The sequence below is a fragment of the Panulirus ornatus genome, chromosome 9 (assembly GCF_036320965.1).
Source record: "Panulirus ornatus isolate Po-2019 chromosome 9, ASM3632096v1, whole genome shotgun sequence".
Classification (NCBI taxonomy): Eukaryota; Metazoa; Arthropoda; class Malacostraca; order Decapoda; family Palinuridae; genus Panulirus; species Panulirus ornatus.
This window is the reverse complement of record NC_092232.1, coordinates 35,145,381-35,168,564: the sequence shown is the minus strand read 5'-3', so window position 1 is coordinate 35,168,564 and position 23,184 is coordinate 35,145,381. Positions and strand designations below refer to the sequence as shown.

The 23,184-nt window shown below is 40.8% G+C and overlaps 1 protein-coding gene across 1 annotated transcript in view; it reads left to right on the top strand.

Annotated features, from left to right (window-relative positions):
- LOC139750328 (transmembrane protein 192) overlaps nt 1-23,184 on the top strand; it is a 118,888-nt gene that overhangs the window by 29,786 nt on the left and 65,918 nt on the right. Inside the window, exons 2-3 of the mRNA XM_071665006.1 lie at nt 5,255-5,368; nt 13,902-14,016. Coding sequence (XP_071521107.1) covers nt 5,255-5,368; nt 13,902-14,016 — 229 coding nt within the window. The remainder of the gene's footprint in view (nt 1-5,254; nt 5,369-13,901; nt 14,017-23,184) is intronic.

Genomic DNA, 23,184 nt, shown 5'->3' with positions numbered 1-23,184 from the left:
CACTTCCTCCAGGTTTTCTCCATTCAAACTTACCTCCCAATTGACTTGTCCCTCGACCCTACTATACCTAATAACCTTGCTCTTATTCACATTTACTCTCAGCTTTCTTCTTTCACACACTTTGCCAAACTCCGCCACCAGTTTCGGCAGTTTCTCACACGAATCAGCCACCAGCGCTTTATCATCAGCGAACAACTGACTCACTTCCCAAGCTCTCTCATCCACAACAGACTGCATACTTGCCTCTCTTTCCAAAACTCTTGCATTCACCTCCCTAACAACCCCATCCATAAACAAATTAAACAACCATGGAGACATCACACACCCCTGCCGCAAACCTAAATTCACTGAGAACCAATCACTTTCCTCTCTTCCTACACGTACACATGCCTTACATCCTCGATAAAAACTTTTCACTGCTTCTAACAACTTTCCTCCCACACCATATATTCTTAATACCTTCCACAGAGCATCTCTATCAACTCTATCATATGCCTTCTCCAGATCCATAAATGCTACATACAAATCCATTTGCTTTTCTAAGTATTTCTCACATACATTCTTCAAAGCAAACACCTGATCCACACATCCTCTACCACTTCTGAAACCACACTGCTCTTCCCTAATCTGATGCTCTGTACATGCCTTCACCCTCTCAATCAGTACCCTCCCATATAATTTCCCAGGAATACTCAGCAAACTTATACCTCTGTAATTTGAGAACTCACTTTTATCCCCTTTACCTTTGTACAATGGCCTATGCAAGCATTCTTCCAATCCTCAGGCACCTCACCATGAGTCATACATACATTAAATAACCTTACTAACCAGTCAACAGTAGTCACCCCCTTTTTTAATCAATTCCACTGCAATACCATCAGAACCCACTGCCTTGCCGGCTTTCATCTTCTACAGAGCTTTTACTACCTCTTCTCTGTTTACCAAATCATTCTCCCTAACCCTCTCACTTTGCATACCACCTCGACCAAAACACACTATATCTGCCACCCTATCATCAAACACATTCAACAAACCTTCAAAATACTCACTCCATCTCCTTCTCACATCACCACTACTTGTTATCACCTGCCCATTAGCCCCCTTCACTGAAGTGCCCATTCCCTTGTCTTATGCACTTTATCTACCTCCTTCCAAAACACCTCTGTATTTTAACCTTCTAAAAGGGGAAACAAGAGGGAGTCACGCGGGAAGTGCTCATCCTCCTTAAAGGCTCAGACTGAATGTCTGTGGATGTAACCAAGATGAGAAAAAAGGAGAGATAGGTAGTATGTTTGAGGAAAGGGACCTGGATGTTTTGGCTCTGAGTGAAACAATGCTTAAGGGTAAAGGGGAAGAGTGGTATGGGAATGTTTTGGGAGTAAAGTCAGGGGTTGGTGAGAGGACAAGAGCAAGGGAAGGAGTAGCACTACTGAAACAGGAGTTGTGGGAGTATGTGATAGAGTGTAAGAAAGTAAACTCTAGATTGATATGGGTAAACCTGAAAGTTGATGGAGAGAGATGGGTGATTATTGGTGCCTATGCATCTGGACATGAGAAGAAATATCATGAGAGGCAAGTGTTTTGGGAGCAGCTAAGTGAGTGTGTTGGTAGTTTTGATGCATGAGACCAGGTTATAGTGATGAGTGATTTGAATGAAAAGGTGAGTAATGTGGCAGTTGAGGGAATGATTGTTGTACATGGGATGTTCAGTGTTGTAAATGGAAATGGTGAAGAGCTTGTAGATTTATGTGCTAAAAAAGGACTGGTGCTTGGGAATACCTGGTTTAAAAAGAGAGATATACATAAGTATACGTATGTAAGTAGGAGAGATGGCCAGAGAGCGTTATTTGATTACTAGTAAATTGATAGGTACGTGAAAGAGCGACTTTTGGATGTTAATGTGCTGAGAAGTGCAACTGGAGGGACGTCTGATCATTATCTTGTGGAGGCAAAGGTGAAGATTTGTAAAGGTTTTCAGAAAAGAAGAGAGAATATTGGGGTGAAGAGAGTGGTGAGAGTTAGTGAGCTTGGGAAGGAGACTTGTGTGAGGAAGTACCTGGAGAGATTGAGTGCAGAATGGAAAAGGTGAGAGCCAAGGACATTAGGGGAGGAATGGGATGTATTTAGGAAAGCAGTGATGGCTTCCGCAAAAGATGCTTGTGGCATGAGAAGCTTGGGAGGTGTGCAGATTAAAAAGGGTAGTAAGTGGTGGGATGAAAAGTAAGATTATTAGTGAAAGAGAAGAGAGAGGCATTTGGATGATTTTTGCATGGAAATAGTGCAAATGACTGGGAGATGTATAAAAGAAAGAGGCAGGAGGTCAAGAGAAAGGCACAAATAGGTGAAAAAGGGCAAATGAGAGTTGGGGTGGGAGAGTATCATTAGATTTTAGGGAGAATAAAAAGATGTTTGGGAAGGAGGTAAATAGAGTGCATAAGACAAGAGAACAAATGGGAACATCAGTGAAGTGGGCTAATGGGAAGGTAATAACTAGTAGTAGTGATGTGAGGAGATGGAGTGAGTATTTTGAAGGTTTGTTGAATGTGTTAGAAGATAGAGTGGCAGACATTGGGTGTTTTGGTCAAGGTGATGTGCGAAGTGAGAGGGTCAGGGAGAATGGTTTGGTAAACAGAGAAGAGATAGTGAAAGCTTTGCGGAAGATGAAAGCCAGGAAGGTGGCGGGTTTGGATGGTATTGCAGTGGAATTTATGAAAAAAGGGGATGACTGTGTTTTTGACTGGTTGGTGAGGATATTCATTGTATGTATGGCTCATGGTGAAGTGCCTGAGGATTGGTGGAATGGCTGCATAGTGCCAGTGTACAAAGGCAAAGGGGATAAAGGTGAATGTTCAAATTACAGAGGTATAAGTTTGTTGAGTATTTTTGGGAAATTATATGGGAAGGTAATGATTGAGAGGGTGAAGGCATGTATGGAACATCAGATTGGGGAAGAGCAGTGTGGTTTCAGAAGTGGTAGGTGTGTGGATCAGGTGTTTGCTTTCAAGAATGTATGTGAAAAATTTTTAGAAAAACAAATGGATTTGTATGTAGCATTTTTGGATCTGGTGAAGGCATATGATAGAGTTGATAGAGATGCTCTGTAGAAGATATTAAGAGTATATGATGTGGGTGGCAAGTTGCTTGAAGCAGTGAAAAGTTTTTATCGAGGATGTAAGGCATATGTACGAGTAGGAAGAGAGGAAAGTGATTAGTTCTCAGTGAATGTTGGTTTGCAGCAGGGGAGTGTGATGTCCCCATGGTTGTTTAATTTGTTTATGAATGGGGTTATTAGGGAGGTGAATGGAAGAGTTTTGGAGAGAGGTGCAAGTATGCCATCTTTTGTGGATGAGAGAGCTTGGGAAGAGAGTCAGTTGTTGTTCGTTGATGATACAGCGTTGGTGGCTGATTCGGGTGAGAAACTGCAGAAGCTGGTGACTGAGTATGGTAAAGTGTGTGAAAGAAGAAAGTAGAGTAAATGTGAATAAGAGCAAAGTTATTAGGTATAGTAGGGTTGAGGGACAATTCAATTGGGAGGTTAGTTTGAATGGAGAAAAACTGGAGGAAGTGAAGTGTTTTAGATATCTGGGAGTGGATTTCTTAGTGGATGGAACCATGGAAGTGGAAGTGAATCACAGGGTGGGGGAGGGGGCAAAAGTTCTGGGAGTGTTCAAAAATGTGTGGAAGGCAAGAACATTATCTCTTAAAGTAAAAATGGGTATGTTTGAAGGAATAGTGGTTCCAATATTGTTATATGATTGCGAGGCGTGGGCTATAGATAGGGTTGTGTGGAGGAGGGTGGATGTGTTGGAAATGAGATGTTTGAGGACAATATGTGGTGTAAGGTGGTTTGATCGAGTAAGTAATGAAAGGGTAAGAGAGATGTGTGGTAATAAAAAGAGTGTGGTTGAGAGTCCAGAAGAGGTTGTATTGAAATGGTGTAGTTGTATGGAGAGAATGAGTGAAGATATTGAGAAAGAGGATATATGTGTCAGAGATGGAGGGAATGAGGAGAAGTGGGACACCAAATTGGAGGTGGAAGGATGGAATGGAAAGGATTTTGAGTAATTGTGGCCTGAACATGCAGGAGGGTGAAAGGCGTGCAAGGAATAGAGTGAATTGGAACAATGTGGTATATCAGGGTCGATGTGCTGTCAATGGTTCGCTCAAAATCTTTTTCATCCCATCCCTCTACTTCCAATTTGGTCTCCTGCTTCTCCTTGTTCCCTTTACCTCTGACACATATATAATCTTTGTCAAACATGAATACTGTCTACTTTATGATCACCAGGAAGGTAATCTGACATTGATAGATTGGTGGGTTGTTGGATGTGCTTGTGATTACAAACATAACTGAGGAAATACAATATATGAATTGCTATGAAAGATGAAAGGAACTTTATGTTAAAAAAGAGGAGAAATATGCTTGATGATTTGCATTGCAGCACATTGAAGGAAGTAAAGAAAACTTGTTTGAACTAAGTCATCCCAACATAAGATTCCAACATAAGATTCCCAAAGAATGTATCAAAATTATATGAAACAAAATATAAGAGAGACATGCAAAAAAGTGAAGTGCCTAGTGAAGTAAAAGAGTACTTGGAAGAAGCACAGAAACCTCTAGAAGAAGACTAGATGAATAGTTAAAATTGGTCCAAGGTAAATGCAAAGTTGATAACTGTGCAGTGTACAATTTGGAAGAGAATAAGAGTATTTTTGAATAATCAAAGTATACAGCCAGCCTTATGGCAAAATATTGAAGGTACTCTTTTATAGGTGGGTAGGTACTCATGTCTGAAATTTTAGGGGGATTTCCTCTTGTATTGCATCATTGTAGCAGGCTCATAGTACAGAGTACATTTGCATCATTGTTGAATTGCCATATTTTGATTTTAGTCATATAACATCTGTGTTAGGGTTTTCTCACAAATGTTAATCCTACGGTAGAGTAGCTTGAACTAAACTCCCCAGCTTAAGACATTAATCATGTCTCTTCATATAAATAAGCCTTTCATTTTTGAAACAATATATATATATTACAATTTATCGCCGTTTCCCAAATCAGTGAGGTAGAATTTAATATCTTGAAAATATACAGGCATTATGAACCATTTGCAAAATGATTTTAGTTTCATAAGTTTAAAAGACAAATACATCTTTAGTGAGAATGCATTTCTTTGTTTCTTTTGAAGGGGATATGTTGAGATTGTCAAAATTTTGATATTTATTTTCCTTTATATGCATTAACTACCTACAGGTTGTGCTACCTGCTGGAGGTTTCTTAGTGCCAGTACTCCATCATATAGACACAGGGACAGATGCCTTCTCTGCCCTACAGTATCTTCATGTAATCATATGGGGACTTGTCTTGGTAAGTAAGTGAAATCTTTTTTGCATATAGTTATTTATTTATCATACTTTGTCTCTGTCTCCCGCATTAGCGAGCTAGTGGAAGGAAACAGACGAAAGAATGGCCCAACCCACCCAAATACACATGTATATACATACATGTCCACACACGCACATATACATACCAATACATTTCAGTGTATACATATATTTACATACCCAGACATACATATACACGCATATACATAATTTGTACTTGCTACCTTTATTCATTCCCGTCACCACCCCGCCACACATGAAATGACAACCCCCTCCCCCTGCACGCGCGTGAGTTAGCGTTAGGAAAAAAACAACAAAGGTCACATTCGTTCACACTCAGTCTCTAGCTGTCATGTATAATACACTGAAACCACAGCTCCCTTTCCACATTCACAAAACTTTCCATGGTTTACCCCAGACGCTTCACATGCCCTGGTTCAGTCCATTGACAGAATGTCGACCCTAGTATACCACATCGTTCCAATTCACTCTATTCCTCGCACACCTTTCACCTTCCTGCATGTTCAGGCTCCGATCACTCAAAATATTTTTCACTCCATCCTTCCACCTCCAATTTGGTCTCCCATTTCTCCTCGTTCCCTCCACCTCTGACCTGGCACATATATCCTCTTTGTCAATCTTTCCTCACTCATTCCCTCTGTGTGACCAAGCCATTTCAATATACCCTCTTCTGCTCTCTCAACCACACTCTTTTTATTACCACACATCTCTTTTACCCCTTCATTACTTACTCGATCAAACCACGTCACACCACATATTGTCCTCAAGCATCTCATTTCCAATACATCCACCTGCCTCCGCACAACCCTACCTATAGCCCACACCTTGCAACCATGTAACATTGTTGGAACCACTATTCCTTCAAACATACCCAATTTTGCTTTCTGAGATAATGCTCTTGCCTTCCACACATTTTTCAACACTCCCAGAACTTTCGCCCCCTTCCCCCACCCTCTGACTCTTTTCCGCTTCCATGGTTCCATCTGCTGCCAAATCCACTCCCAGATATCTAAAACACCTCACTTCCTCCGGTTTTTCTCCATTCAAACTAACCTCCCAATTGACTTGTCCCTCAACCCTACTGTACCTAATAACCTTGCTCTTATTCACACTTACCCTCAGCTTTTTTCTTTCACACACTTTTTACCAAACTCAGTCACCAGCTTCTGCAGCTTCTCATCGAATCAGCCACCATTGCTGTATCATCAGCGAACAAAAACTGATTCGCTTATCAAGCCCTCTAAACCACAACAGACTGCACACTTGCACCTCTCTCCAAAACTCTTGTATTTACCTCCCTAACAACACCATCCATAAACAAATTAAACAACCATGGAGACATCACGCACCTCTACCACAAATCAACATTCACTGACAACCATTCACTTTCCTCTCTTCCTACTCATACATATGCCTTACATCTTCAATAAAAACCTTTCACTGCTTCTAGCAACTTGCTTCCCATACCATATACTCTTAATACTGTCCACAGAGCATCTCTATCAACTCTTTTATCATATGCCTTCTCCAGATCCATAAATTTTTTTTTCTTTTAAACTATTTGCCATTTCCCGCGTTAGCGAGGTAGCGTTAAGAACAGAGGACTGGGCCTTTTTTGGAATATCCTCACCTGGCCCCCTCTGTTCCTTCTTTTGGAAAATTAAAAAAAAAAAAAGAAAAAAAAGAGAGGGGGGAGGATTTCCAGCCCCCCGCTCCCTCCCCTTTTAGTCGCCTTCTACGACACGCAGGGAATACGTGGGAAGTATTCGTAATCCCCTATCCCCAGGGATAAGATCCATAAATGCTAAATACAAATCCATTTGTTTTTCTAAGTATTTCTCCCATACATTCTTCAGAACAAACAACTGATCCACACATCTTCTACCACTTGTGAAATCACACTGCTCTTCCCCAATCTGATGCTCTGTACATGCCTTCACCCTCTCAATCAATACCCTGCCATAAAATTTCTTAGGAATACTCAACAAACTTATACCTCTGTGATTTGAACACTCATCTTTATCCCTTTTGCCTTTGTACACTGGCACTATGCATGCATTCCACCAATCCTCAGGCACTTCACCATGAGCCATACAAACATTAAATATCCTCACCAACCAGTCAACAACACAGTCACCCCCTTTTTTTTAATAAATTCCACTGCAATACCATCCAAACCCGCTGCTTTGCTGGCTTTCATCTTCCGCAAAGCTTTCACTACCTCTTCTCTGCTTACCAAACCGTTCTCCCTGACCCTCTCACTTCGCACACCACCTCGACCAAAAACACCCTATATCAGCCACTCTATCATCTAACCCATTCAACAAACCTTCAAAATACTCACTCCATCTCCTCACATCCCCACTGCTTGTTATTACCTCCCCATTTGCCCCCTTCACCGATGTTCCCATTTGTTCTCTTGTCTTATGCACTTTATTTCCCTCCTTCCAAAACATCTTTTTATTCTCCCTAAAATTTGATGATACTCTCTCACCCCAACTCTCATTTGCCCTCTTTTTCACCTCTTGCACCTTTCCCTTGAACTCCTGCATCACCCAGTCATTTACACTATTTCCATGCAAAAATCATCCAAATGCCTCTCTTCTCTTTCACTAGTAATCTTACTTCTTCAAACTACCACTCACTACCCTTTCCAATTTGCCCACCTCCCACTTTTCTCGTGCCACAAGCATCTTTTGCGCAAGCCATCACTGCTTCCCTAAATACATCCCATTCCCCCCCACTCCCCCCATGTCCTTTGCTCTCACCTTTTTTCATTCTGCACTCAGTGTCTCCATGTACTTTCTCACAAAAGTCTCCTTCCCAAGCTCACTTACTCTCACCACTCTCTTCACCCCAAAATTCTCTCATTTTGTCTGAAAACCTCTACAACTCTTCACCTTAGCCTTCACAAGATAATGATCAGACATCCCTCTGTTGCCACTGTGTGTGTGTGTGTATATGTCTGTGTGCGTTTGTGTGTGTGTGTGTGTGTGTGTGTGTGTGTGTGTGTGTGTGTTCGGGGGGAGGACATTAAAGCCATCCTGTATATGATGTGTGATATGTGACATGGTTATGTTGTAGTGAGGTTATTGTGTGAGTGAGAATGGAATAATTTGCCTGATTCTGTTGTGGATCATGTCTACAGAGATTTTGGGTGCTGAAAACAAATTTGATATTGGGTGGTAAGGGGAGGGGAACTTAGATGGTTTGGAGGCTTTTTGACTGATACTTTGTTTGCAAGTTTCCAGATGTTTGGGATTTTTTTTGTGTAGTCATTTCTTGAAGATGCCTTTAAGCATGGATTGCAGTTGTATCAGTAGTAAGTAATTTGAAGGATTTTGATGTGCTGGATGATTTTTATTTTCCTTATTATTCATAATGGTAGAGTAAGAAGTTTCTTCGTTTTATTGTATCACAATACATTCAGAGGACTACCTCAAATAACTTGCAGTAATGCAGCTCAGTGATTGATAAATCAACTACTGTAAGGTTAACTGAATCTGCAATCATCCAGTGATTAATGAATTAATTAATGTAAGTTGATATGCTTGAATCTTTCAAGTGAATACTTGATATTCATATATATACATCGATTAGTACCTGTATTCTGCTAGTCCTCAGGCACTTCACTTTGGGGCATACAAGCATATGATAACCAGACTAACCAATCAGGAACAGTATCACCCCCATTTTTTGAGAAACTGAACTGCAATTCCATCAACTCCTGCAACTTTGGCTCACTTCATCTTATGCAAGGCATTCTTTGTATCCTCTCTTTTCACAAAACCAGTCAGTAGGACGGTATGTGGATCCCACCTTGTCCTAGACACACCACATCCATCATCCTTTCATTTGATGCATTCAAGGGTCCCTCAAAATACTCACTCCATCTCTTTTTCTCTTCTCTTCCTTGTACCACTTGCCCATCTGCTCCTTTCATAGTCATTTTCATTTTCCCTTTTATCCTCTCCACACCATTCACATGCCTTTCTTTTGGCCTCCCTCCATTTTCTCTTATATAATTCCCAATCATGGACTCCTTCCATGCAGATACCATCCTTACATATTTCTTTTTTTTTCATAGGGTCCCTATATAAAGGCAAAGGGGCAAAAGTGGAGGTGCAAATTACAGGAGGTATAATTCTGACGAATGGTATCTTGTAATGTATATGAGTGAGTCATGATGGAGAGATTGTAGGTGGCTTGCACAGAACATCTGATTGGTGAGAAGTAAAGGATGTATGGATCAGGTGGTTGCTTTAAAGAAATTGTGTGAGAAATACTTGGATAAAAAGAGTGAATCGTATGTGGCATTTATGAAAAGCATATTATAGAGTTGACTGAGAATCCTTTAGAAAGTTGCTATGAATATATTGGGTAAATGGAAAGTTATTAAATGTAGTAAAGAGTTTTTCCCAGGACAGTAGGCATATATGTGAGTAGGAAGGGAGGATTTTTAGAGTTTTTTCTTAAAGGTCGGTGTTCATCAAGAATGCATAGTGTCATCACGGTTGTCTAATCTGTTGGACAGGATAATGAGCGAGTTGACCCCAAGGGTCATAGAGTGAGGGAGAGGTCTGCGGTATACTTGGGGTAGGGAGGCATGGAAAGTGAATCAGTTGCTGTTTGCAAGTAACAGGGCTTTGGTGGTAGATTCAAGAAATAAACTGCAGAAGCAGGAGACAGAATTTGGAAGAGTGTATGAAAGTGGAGAGTTGAGAGTTAATGTGAACAAAAGTAAGGAAAGGTGGTGCAGTAAAGATGTTAGACAGGATGTATGAAGAATAAGTTTGAATTGGGAGGACTTGGAGGAAGTGCAGTGCTCCAGATAGCTGGGAAGGAACGTGGCAGCACTTGAAACCATGAGGGCTGAAGCGAAGCATAATGTGGGAGAGGGGGCTAAGATCCTTGATGCACTGAGGAGTGTCTTAAAGAAGTCATTGTCTGTATAGTATAGTACTCCCAGCAGTGTTGTTTGGATGTGAGTGGGCTTTGGTGGTAGATTCAAGAAATAAACTGCAGAAGTAGGAGACAGAATTTGGAAGAGTGTATGAAAGTGGAGAGTTGAGAGTTAATGTGAACAAAAGTAAGGAAAGGTGGTGCAGTAAAGATGTGAGACAGGATGTATGAAGAATAAGTTTGAATTGGGAGGACTTGGAGGAAGTGCAGTGCTCCAGATAGCTGGGAAGGAACGTGGCAGCACTTGAAACCACGAGGGCTGAAGCGAAGCATAATGTGGGAGAGGGGGCTAAGATCCTTGATGCACTGAGGAGTGTCTTAAAGAAGTCATTGTCTGTATAGTATAGTACTCCCAGCAGTGTTGTTTGGATGTGAGTGGGCTTAGAATGCAAAGGAACATAAGAAAGTGGATGTATTGGATATGAAATGCAAAAGGGCAGTAAGATGTGGTGTAAGATGTTTTGATCATGTAAGGAATGAAAGTGTAGGAGAGATGTGCATTAGTAAGGATTGTATAAATGAGAGAGCTCCCAGGATGTGCTGAGATGGTTTTGTCATGTGGAGAGGATGAACAAAGAAAGGCTGACTGAGAAGATGTACATTTCAGAAGTGGTGGGATGAAGGGGAAGGGAAAGATTAAGAAAGAGTTGGAAGGGTGAAATGAAAGAGTTAAAGGAATTGTTCAACAGGATTGTTAGCGTATTGAATGGTTTAGAGTAGCAGAAAGCAACACCATAAATGTCTCAAAATAGACTTGATGAATACTTCTAGTCTACAACTGACAGTACTGTGTTTGTGTTTTTCTGTTTTCATGTAGAGTTAACAAGTATTTTTCTTTAAAACATCTGTATGATTTTCACTCTGAGTGGGTTGCTCATTGAATTTCTTTGTATGCCTTTGTATTTTTTAGTAATGAAGTCTAAAAATTCAGGAGGGTGAGAGACATGCATAGGTCAGAATGAACATGATCATAGTGGTATATATGGGGCGGCATGTCAGTGGGGTAAACAGGTTGTATGAAGTGGTTAAGTTAAGCCATGGAATAGTCTGATGAATTTGGCTGTTGATCATAGACTGTGTTCTTGGTACATTATATAAGAGAAATGAGATGTGTGCAAATGAGGCCATTGTTTGTTCCTAACACTACCTCCCCAATGTAGAAGGATAGGTTTTGCATGAAAAATGTACATATAAATTAGAAGGAATTTATTGACACCATTACAATACATACAGACTCACTTTCTCTTGATTGTATCACAAAGGACTTCATCTGAGTACATTTTAGATATTTTTATATTTATTATACTTTGTTGCAGTCTCCTGCATTAGTGAGGTAGTGCAAGGAAACAGATGAAAGAATGGCCCAACCCACCCATATACTCATGTATATACATACACGTCCACACACGCACATATACATACCTATACATCTCAACGTATACACATATATATACACACACAGACATATACATATATACACATGTACACAATTCATACTGTCTGCCCTTATTCATTCCTGTCGCCACCCCACCACACATGAAATAACAACCCCCTCCCTCCGCATGTGCACGAGGTAGCACCAGGAAAAGACAACAAAGGCCACATTCGTTCACACTCAGTCTCTAGCTGTCATGTATAATGCACCGAAACCACAGCTCCCTTTCCACATCCAGGCCCCACAGAATTTTCCATGGTTTACCCCAGATACTTCACATGCCCTGGTTCAATCCATTGACAGCACGTCGACCCCGGTATACCACATCGTTCCAATTCACTTTATTCCTTGCACACCTTTCACCCTCCTGCATGTTCAGGCCCCAATCACTCAAAATCTTTTTCACTCCATCTTTCCACCTCCAATTTGGTCTCCCACTTCTCATCATTCCCTCCACCTCTGACACATATATCCTCTTTGTCAATCTTTCCTCACTCATTCTCTCCATGTGACCAAACCATTTCAAAACACCCTCTTCTGCTCTCTCAACCACACACTTTTTATTACCACACATCTCTCTTACCCTTTCATTACTTATTCAGTCAAACCACCTCACACCACATATTTTCCTCAAACATTTCATTACCAGCACATCCACCCTCCTCTGCACAACTCTATCTGTAGCCCACGCCTTGCAACCATATAACATTGTTGGAACTACTATTCCTTCAAACATACCCTTTTTTGCTTTCCAAGATAACGTTCTCAACTTCCACACATTTTTCAATGCTTCCAGAACCTTCGCCCCCTCCCCCACCCTATGATTCACTTCCGCTTCCATGGTTCCATCCGCTGCTAAATCCACTCCCAGATATTTAAAACACTTCACTTCCTCCAGTTTTTCTCCATTCAAACTCACCTCCCATTTAGATATATGTTAAATAAAAGTTTTTAACAAGGCTAGACCAGGGAGAAGAGGTGAATATGTTTATTATGTCACACCTGTAATCCTTAATTAATCATGTTAATGTGAATATTAGTGATAAAAGATACGCTATATTGAACATTTCTATGAAAGAATTATTCTACAAGACGTGAAAGTAATTGTAGATATTTGTATAGACCACTCATTTTCCCAGCAGAATTACCTCTAGAATATGATAGTGAGACAATCTTTATGATTTTGGGGATCAGATATATGTTTTGAAGCAGATTCATATAGAAAGGATTAACTTTTAAGATGAAGTTTTTATGTTCATTGGCTAAGAATGATGTCCTGGGGGAAAAATAGCACCTACCACTGCACCCCTGCCTCATTCAGCTGCCTTTACGTGGCATATCTGATGAATAATGTTACAGATACTTTACTTGTAGTTCAGAAATAAGAAAGTTTTTATAGTTTTTGTTCACCAAATTGTATGTAAAAGACACAGGAAATATAAGTGACTGTAACTGGCCAATCTGATAGATAATGTGTTTTTCTGATACTAAAAATGACCGCCTTAACTCTTAAGAAATTCTTTTTCTGTTTTTTGTGCACCTTTTCATGAATTCACTGGGGTACACTGAAAAAAATCTGTGACAAACAGAAAGAGCTGAATTAAGTAAAGAGGATGCTAATCTCTAGATTATCATTGCTCTTTTGTTTATAAAGCCTATTTTTTGGTTTTAGTGGCTCTTGTTATATATATATATGTGGGGTACCATAGTGGTGATTCTCTTATTCCAGGTTGTTTTGATAATAATAGGGATGTATCAGTTTTTAGCTGTCATGAGCTTCTCCATACTTTGGCATTTTAATTTCATTGGTACTATTGGAATTAGTGATCATTTTCTGTCTCATTAAATTGTGATCACAGGTACTGAGATTTTCTCTTTCCTCATTATTAATGGCTAGATTTGTCTTTTTGATTCACAAAGTTCAAAATATTCTTTCCCCCATATTTTACCCTTTGATAAAGAAATTTGTTCTTAGAAAGCCTGTTATTTCCATACAAATAAAACACTGTCTTTTAGTTTTATATTGAGATGTATTAAGCATTTAGTGGTCTGATGTGTTTTAAGAAATATAGGATTTAAAAGCTTTTTCTTTTTCCAGGTTTTGACATGGTATATAAAGGCTGAGCACAAGAATTCACGAATACTAGGATACCATGATTTTTACAATCTAACAAGACATCTCCATAGGATCACATTTTACATCTTAAGTGGGGGTAAGAAATGTAATTATATGTATATATATATACAGGTTGGGCATCCCTAATCCAAAATCCGAAATGCTCCAAAATACAAAACTTTTGGAGTAGTGACATGACGTTACAAGTGGAAAATTTCACACCTGACCTCACTTGCTCATGCTGGGCTCTGATGTTCTTGTGGCACCAGTTTGCTACAAACTGTCATCAGCGCCAGACCTATATGCATTACTTACCGTGTTTTTGCTTATTCTCTGCTATGCGCGAATACGTGTAAGAAAATTATTGCTTATCAGTAGCATATAAATTCAAAGTTAGGAATGAAAGTGATGCCAAAAACAACCACAGATTGTCCACATGGGTGGCTGATGTTGTGACACCTTAGCTTTCTGATGATTCACTGTAACACAAACTTTGTTTCATGTGCAATATTATTATAGATATTACATTACCTTCAGGCTATCTGTATAAGTTGTATATGAAACAATGGATTTTGTGTTTAGACTTGGGTCCCTTCCCCAAGATATCTCATAATATATTATCCATTATGACATGTGGAAAACAGGATGATAATGAAACAAACAGGTTGGAGATGAGACATACCTCGATGTTTCGACTTTAACAGCCTTCCTTGGGAGATACTGACTCCAGCATTTGGCAGGACTGTGTTTCCCAGCAATTTATGGTCATCGGGTCAGACACCTTAGCGTGTTGCTCTCTGATTGGATTGCTTGTCCTGCTCCCTCTACCCGTTCACAGTGATTGCTGCTTTCTAACATGACCAGCAGATGAACCTGGACCTTGTGTTAAAGTTGTTCTTAATTCCTTCCTCTACGTAAGCTCTTACTGACTAAACAGTTTGTCACTTGTCTCTAGTTGCTTTGGCATCAGAGAAGTGCAACTTGACAACCACTAAAGTGCTGGCTCATTAAGCAGATGTCACTAACCCTCCTGATACTCTCACTAATTGGTGTGTCACTTGCCTGTAGTTGCCTTTGTATTGACCGTTTAGTGATAGTATGAGAGCTTACTTAGAGGAAGGGATTAAGAACAAGGTTAACACAAGGTCTGGGTTCCTGTGCTAGTTACATCAGGCAGCGGAGATCGGTGTGAACAGGTGGAGGTAGCTGGAAAAACAATCCAATCAGAGAGCGACATGCCAAGGCAACCGACTGAGTGGCCATCACTAGGTGGGGAACATTCCCATGGCTGCCAAATGATAGAATCAGTGTCTCCTCAGGAAGACGGTTGAATGGTCAAAACACTGAGGTATGTCTCAGCTCTAACCCATTTGTTTCCATACCATCCTGTTTTCCACATATCTCATTATGCACGTGTAAATATTCCAAAATCTGAAAAAATCCAAAATCCTAATCACTTCTGGTCCCAGGTACTTCCAATTGGGGATTCTCAACCTGTATACTAAAGAATGTGTATGAGAAATACTTAGAAAGGCAGATGGATTTGTATGTGGCATTTATGGATCTGGAGAAGGCATATGATAGGGTTCATAGAGATGCTTTGTGAAAGGTCTTAAGAGTATATGGTGTGGGAGGTAAGCTTCTGGAAGCAGTGAAAAATTTTTACCAAGGGTGTAAGGCATTTGTATGAGTAGGAAGAGAGGAGAGGGATTGATTCCCAGGGAAGGTCGGTCTGTGGCTGGGGTGTATGATGTCCCCATGGTTGTTTAATTTGTTTATGGATGGGATGGTTAAGAAGGTAAATGCAAGAATTTTGGAGAGAGGGGTGAGTATGCAGTCTATTAGGGAAGAGAGAGCCTAGGAAATGAGTCAGCTGTTGTTCACCAATGATATGGCACTGGTGGCTTATTCGAGTGGGAAATTGCAGAAGTTGGTGACTGAATTTGGAAAAGTGTGTGAAAGGAGAAAGTTGAGAGTAAATGTGAATAAGAGCAAAGTTATTAGGTTCAGCAGGGATGAGGGATAAGTTAGTTGGGATGTACATTTGAATGGAGAAAAATTAGTGAAATGAAGTGTTTTAGATATCTGGGAGTGGACTTAGCAGCGAATGGAACCATGGAAGCGAGAGTGAGTCAGAGGGTGGGGAGGGGACGAAGGTTCTATGAGTGATGAAGAATGTGTGTAAGGAGCAAACGTTATCTCGAAGAGCAAAAATGGGTATGTTTGAAGGAATAGTAGTCCCAACAATATTATATGGTTGTGAGGTATGGGCTAAAGATAGGGTTGTGTGGAGGAGGGTGGATGTGTTGGAAATGAAATGTTTGAGGACAGTATGTGGTGTGAGGTGGTTTAAGTAGTGAAAGGTTAAGAGAGATGTTTGGAAATAAAAGGAGTGTGGTTGAGAGAGCGGAAGAGGGTGTTGAAATGGATTGGACTTATGGAGAGCATGAGTGAGGAAGGATTGACAAAGAAGATATATGTGTCAGAGGTGGAGGGAACAAGAAGCAGAAGACCAAATTGGAGGTGGAAGGATTGAGTGAAAAAGATTTTGAGTGACTGGGGCCTGAACATACATGAGGTTGAGAAGCATGCAAGGAATAGAGGGAATTGGAATGATGTGGTATCCCAGGGTTGACATACTGTCAGTGGACTGAATCAGGGCATGTAAAACATCTGGGGTAAACTATGGAATGTCCATGGGACGTGGATGTGGATAGGAAGCTGTGATTTCAGTGCATTGCACATGACTGCTAGAGATTGAATGTGAACAAAGGTGGCCTTTTATGTCTGTTTTCATGGTGCTACCTTGCTGAAGTAGGGGGTAGCGATGCTGTTTCCTGTGGGATGGGGTAGCGCCAGGAATGGATGAATATTGAATAGAAAGAGAGCTTGGAATAAATCATATCTGCAAGAAAATGGTGATGAATTGAGTATAGGAGGCCTGAATAGAACTGTTGAAAGGTTGATTTAAACGATATTGATATAAAGGAAAAATGAGAATCTCAGAAGAAAAATGGATGAGAACATTATTATTATTATTATTATTATTAATAATATTATTATTAAGGGTCAAGTCAATTAGGAGGTAAGTTTGAATGGAGAAAAACTGGAGGAAGTAAAGTGTTTTAGATATCTGGGAGTGGATCTGGCAGCGAATGGGACCATGGAAGCGGAAGTGAATCATAGGGTGGGGGAGGGGGCAAAAATCCTGGGAGCATTGAAGAATGTGTGGAAGTCGAGAACATTATCTCGGAAAGCAAAAATGGCTATGTTTGAAGGAATAGTGGTTCCAACAATGTTGTATGGTTGCGAGGCGTGGGCTATGGATAGAGTTGTGCACAGGAGGGTGGATGTGCTGGAAATGAGATGTTTGAGGACAATGTGGTGTGAGGTGGTTTGATCGAGTAAGGAATGTAAGGGTAAGAGAGATGTGTGGAAATAAAAAAGAGTGTGGTTGAAAGAGCAGAAGAGGGTGTTTTGAAATCGTTTGGGCACATGGAGAGAATGAGTGAGGAAAGATTGACCAAGAGGATATATGTGTCGGAGGTGGAGGGAACGAGGAGAAGTGGGTGACCAAATTGGAGGTGGAAAGATGGAGTAAAAAAGATTTTGAGTGATCAGGGCCTGAACATGCAGGAGGGTGAAAGGAGGGCAAGGAATAGAGTGAATTGGATCGATGTGGTATACCGGGGTTGACGTGCTGTCAGTGGATTGAATCAGGGCATGTGAAGCATCTGGGGTAAACCATGGAAAGTTGTGTGGGGCCTGGATGTGGAAAGGGAGCTGTGGTTTTGGGCATTATTGCATGACAGCTAGAGACTGAGTGTGAACGAATGTGGCCTTTTTTGTCTTTTCCTAGCGCTACCTCGCACACATGAGGGGGGAGGGGGATGGTTTTCCATGTGTGGCGAGGTGGCGATGGGAATGAATAAAGGCAGACAGTGTGAATTGTGTGCATGGGTATATATGTATGTGTCTATGTGTGTATATATATGTGTAATTTGAGATGTATAGGTATGTATATTTGCGTGTGTGGACGTGTGTGTAGATACATGTGTATGGGGGTGGGTTGGACCATTTCTTTCGTCTGTTTCCTTGTGCTACCTCGCAAATGCAGGAGACAGTGACAAAGCAAAATAAATATAAACAAATAAATATAATATGAGTCATAGTATAATATGAGACCAAATTGGAGGTGGAAAGATGGAGTGAAAAAGATTTTGAGTGATCGGGGCCTGAACATGCAGAAGGGTGAAAGGCGGGCAAGGAATAGAGTGAATTGGATCGATGTGGTATACCGGGGTTGACGTGCTGTCTATGGATTGAATCAGGGCATGTGAAGCGTCTGGAGTAAACCATAGAAAGTTCTGTGGGGCCTGGATGTGGAAAGGGAGCTGTGGTTTCGGGCATTATTGCATAATAGCTAGAGACTGAGTGTGAACGAATGGGGCCTTTGGTGTATATATGTATGTGTCTGTGTGTGTATGTATATGTGTACATTGAGATGTATGGGTATGTATATTTGCGTGTGTGGACGTGTAGTATATACATGTGTAGGGGGGTGGGGTGAGCCATTTCTTTCATCTGTTTCCTTGCACTACCTCGCAAACGCGGGAGACAGCGACAAAGCAAAATGATAATAATAATGATAATAATAATTATTATTATTATTATTATTATTATTATTATTATTATTATTATTATTGGGAGGTAAGTCTGATTGGAGAAAAACTGGAGGAAGTGAAGTGTTTTAGATATCTGGGAGTGGATTTGGCAGAGGATGGGACCATGGAAGTGGAAGGGAGTCACAGGGTGGGGGAGGGGGCGAAGGTTCTGGGAGAGTTGAAGTATGTGTGGAAGGCGAGAACATTGTCTCAGAAAGCAAAAAATGGGTGTTTGAAGGAATAGTGGTTCCAACAATGCTATATGGTTGCAAGGTGTGGGCTATAGATAGAGTTGTGCAGAGGAGGGTGGATGTGTTGGAAATGAGATGTTTGAGGACAATATGTGGTGTGAGGTGGTTTGATCGAGTAAGTGATGAAAGGGTAAGAGAGATGTAATGAGAAGAGTGTGTTTGAGAGAGCAGAAGAGGGTGTATTGAAATGATTTGGTTGCATGGAGAGAATGAATGAGGAAAGATTGACAAAGAGGATATATGTGTCAGAGGTGGAGGGAACAAGGAGACGTGGGAGCCCAAATTGGAGGTGGAAGGATTGAGTGAAAAAGATTTTGAGCGATTGGGACCTGAACATGCAGGAGGGTGAAAGGTGTGCAAGGAATAGAGTGAATTAGAATGATGTGGTATACCGGGATCGACGTTCTGTCAGTGGATTGAACCAGGGCATGTGAAGCATCTGGGTTAAACCATGGAAAGTTTTCTGGGGCCTGGATGTGGAAAGGGAGCTGTGGTTTCAGTGCACTATGCATGACAGCTAGAGACTGAGTGTGAATGAATGTGGCCATTGTTGTCCTTTCCTAGTGCTACCTTATGTGTGTGTGGGGGGAGGGGTGTGTTATTTCAGGTGTGGCAGGGTGGCAACGGGAATGAATAAAGGCTTCAAGTATGAAGTATGTATATGTGTATATGTCTGTGTATGTATATGTATGTATACATTGAGATGTACAGGTATGTATATGTGAGTGTGTAGATGTGTATGTATATACACGTGTATGTGGGTGGGTTGGGCCATTCTTTTGTCTGTTTCCTTGCGCTAACTCGCTAAGGCGGGAGACAGCGACAAAGCATTATAAATGATAGATAAGTATGTTATTATTATTGTTACTATTATTATTATTATATAGTGCAACTCTAGAACCCCTTGTATGAGGCTTCTACATCTTAGAGGTTTCACTCCTTTGAAGTGAGAAGGTCCTCATCAGGACTATACTCCCTTCAGTCAGTTAACGATGATACAGTCCTACCAAAGGTGACTACTCACACGTGGTTTAACCACTTGCAGGTGGCATCTAGTAACATGAGTCAGAAATTTTTAGGGAATGAGATGCTGCCATAGGAGATGAATAAGAGTAGAAGAGAGGTATGTTTACAAAGTGGAAGTAGATTAGACAAGTGTGAATTTTGTAAGAAATGCGAGAATTTTTTAAAGTAAATTGATTGTAGATGATTGTGAAGGAGACTTGATTTTGGTATCATAGGAGTGGAGGTAACCAGATGGGAATAAGTATGTGGGCATGAAGACATTACAAGGGTAGAAATAAGAGGAGCTGTTAAATTGACAAAGAATGGAAAAGCTACTTCACCCATTTTGCTTTTCTTCATCTTATGCAAGACTTTCACTGTTTTCTGGTTTTAGCAAACCATTTCCATGATTCACTTGCTCTCATATCTCCAAGTCCTAAACTTCTCATATCTGCCTCTCTGTCATCTGAAACATTCAACAGCCTCCTCTCTCCACCTACCATTCACCACTTCTTTGCTCGTTACTGTTTCCCCATTTGTTTCCTTCACTGATGCTCTCATTTGTTCTCTTGTTCTCACAATTTGCCTCCTACCAGAATTATGCTTATATTCTTTCAATCCAGCTCTTATTTGCCCTCTTTCTCAGCCTCATCACTTCTAGGCATCCTTTCACTCTCTGCACATTTCTCACTCTTCCTTTGTAGATGATTTCCATACAAACCTTTTAGTCTCTTTCACTAATTACTTAACTTCTTCATTCCCCTACTCCCTACCCATTCTGACATGCCCTTATCCTATCTCCCTTATGCAATGCACTTCTCTTGCACATGTAAGCAAGCAGTGCTCCCCTGAATACCTCCCATTCCTTGCCCTGCCCACTGTCCTGTTTATGCTCACTCTCACCTTATACCATTCTTCTCCCATTCCCTCTGGGTATCTTCCACACAAGTCCCCTTTTCAGACTCACATGCTTTCACTCATACCTCAACCAGGAAGTGATCAGACACCTCAACAGCTGTCCTTTTCAGCATATTCAAATCCAAGAGTCTTTTTGCCAAAGTTCATAATGTTTGCCTACCATGAACCCCACTTCCTCCATATACTTATGTACGTTCCTCTTTTTAAATTAGCAATTCCCAGTCACCAATCCTTTTCAGCACACTACTCCACAAGCTGTTTACCCCTTTTCATTCACGCTGGGTACTGAATGACCCCCAGTTATACCTTTAACTTCCAAATCGCCTACTTTTGCATTTAAATCGCCCATCATTTTTACTTGATCCCTCATTGAAATTTCTGGCTCAATCTCTCGCTTCTCCCAAAACACATGCCTTTCTTCCTCTCTCTTCTTGCTGTGAGGTATAGAAGCACTAAAAGTCCCTTGCCTCAAGTGATCTACTTTTTTTTTCACCCATATTAATCTGGGCCTCACTTCCATATTTAAAACCTTTTCTGTACAAGTCTCCCATATTGCATTGTTTGTTCAGATGCCCTTTTGAGATCATACCATGTGTCTGCAGAAATATCTACAGGGAAGGAGGCTTTCAGTTAGATCATTTACTTAGGAGTAGCACTCCAGGTGGATCTCTTTGTCACTAGAACCAGCATGTTACCACCAACTGTATCTTGAATTTTAGGTGTAGGAGCAGTTGCAACAGATCCTCTGTCCTTTATTTGGAATTTCTGGAATTTGGTTTATCATTTTCCCTAGTACATCTTTTGAGAAAAGTCTTTAGACTAGTTGGTTTTGGCGTTTAGTAATGCTGGTTGCCCCAAGGTGGGACAGATATCCCTGTTGTCAGACTTGTTTGGTTATGCCATACTCCTCAGTTAATACTTCAGGTTCATCTAGGCCACCTCAGAACCCTTACCTTTGGTCATGGATTCTAGAATTTGCACATCTGATGCCTCTGACGTGACTGAAACCTTATGTTTGGTCGTCTTTTTTAGCCTTTTGCACGATAAGAGTAAGGCTGGTACACTATTGCCTCGTATAAGAGTGCCCTTCATGTACTCCTTTCTCTGGGTTTTGGTATTTATCTTATAGGCTTTGTTTAAGACAAATCTCTGTAATCATTCTTTCTGAGGACACCAGTGGGAGCTTTTAGAAATCCTAGACATTTTCCAGTCTAATTGTTTTTTTGGTAGTTTGTCACCTCAACAAGTAAATTCTCGATTAATATGGGTAAAACTGAAAGTTGATGGAGAGAGATGGGTGATTATTGGTGCATATGCACCTGGGCATGAGAAGAAAGATCATGAGAGACAAGTGTTTTGGGAGCAGCTGAATGAGTGTGTTAGTGGTTTTGATGCACGAGACCGGGTTATAGTGTTGGGTGATTTGAATGCAAAGGTGAGTAATGTGGCAGTTGAGGGAATAATTGGTATACATGGGGTGTTCAGTGTTGTAAATGGAAATGGTGAAGAGCTTGTAGATTTATGTGCTGAAAAAGGACTGATGATTTAAAAAGCGAGATATACATAAGTATACTTATGTAAGTAGGAGAGATGGCCAGAGAGTGTTATTGGATTACGTGTTAATTGACAGGCGCGCGAAAGAGAGACTTTTGGATGTTAATGTGCTGAGAGGTGCAACTGGAGGGATGTCTGATCATTATCTTGTGGAGGCTAAGGTGAAGATTTGTATGGGTTTTCAGAAAAGAAGAGTGAATGTTGGGGTGAAGAGGGTGGTGACAGTAAGTGAGCTTGGGAAGGAGACTTGTGTGAGGAAGTACCAGGAGAGACTGAGTACAGAATGGAAAAAGGTGAGAACAATGGAAGTAAGGGGAGTGGGGGAGGAATGGGATGTATTTAGGGAATCAGTGATGGATTGCGCAAAAGATGCTTGTGGCATGAGAAGAGTGGGAGGTGGGTTGATTAGAAAGGGTAGTGTGTGGTGGGATGAAGAAGTAAGAGTATTAGTGAAAGAGAAGAGAGAGGCATTTGGACGATTTTTGCAGGGAAAAAATGAAATTGAGTGGGAGATGTATAAAAGAAAGAGACAGGAGGTCAAGAGAAAGGTGCAAGAGGTGAAAAAAAGGGCAAATGAGAGTTGGGGTGAGAGAGTATCATTAAATTTTAGGGAGAATAAAAAGATGTTCTGGAAGGAGGTAAATAAAGTGCGTAAGACAAGGGAGCAAATGGGAACTTCAGTGAAGGGCGCAAATGGGGAGGTGATAACAAGTAGGGGTGATGTGAGAAGGAGATGGAGTGAGTATTTTGAAGGTTTGTTGAATGTGTTTGATGATAGAGTGGCAGATATAGGATGTTTTGGTCGAGGTGGTGTGCAAAGTGCGAGGGTTAGGGAAAATGATTTGGTAAACAGAGAAGAGGTAGTAAAAGCTT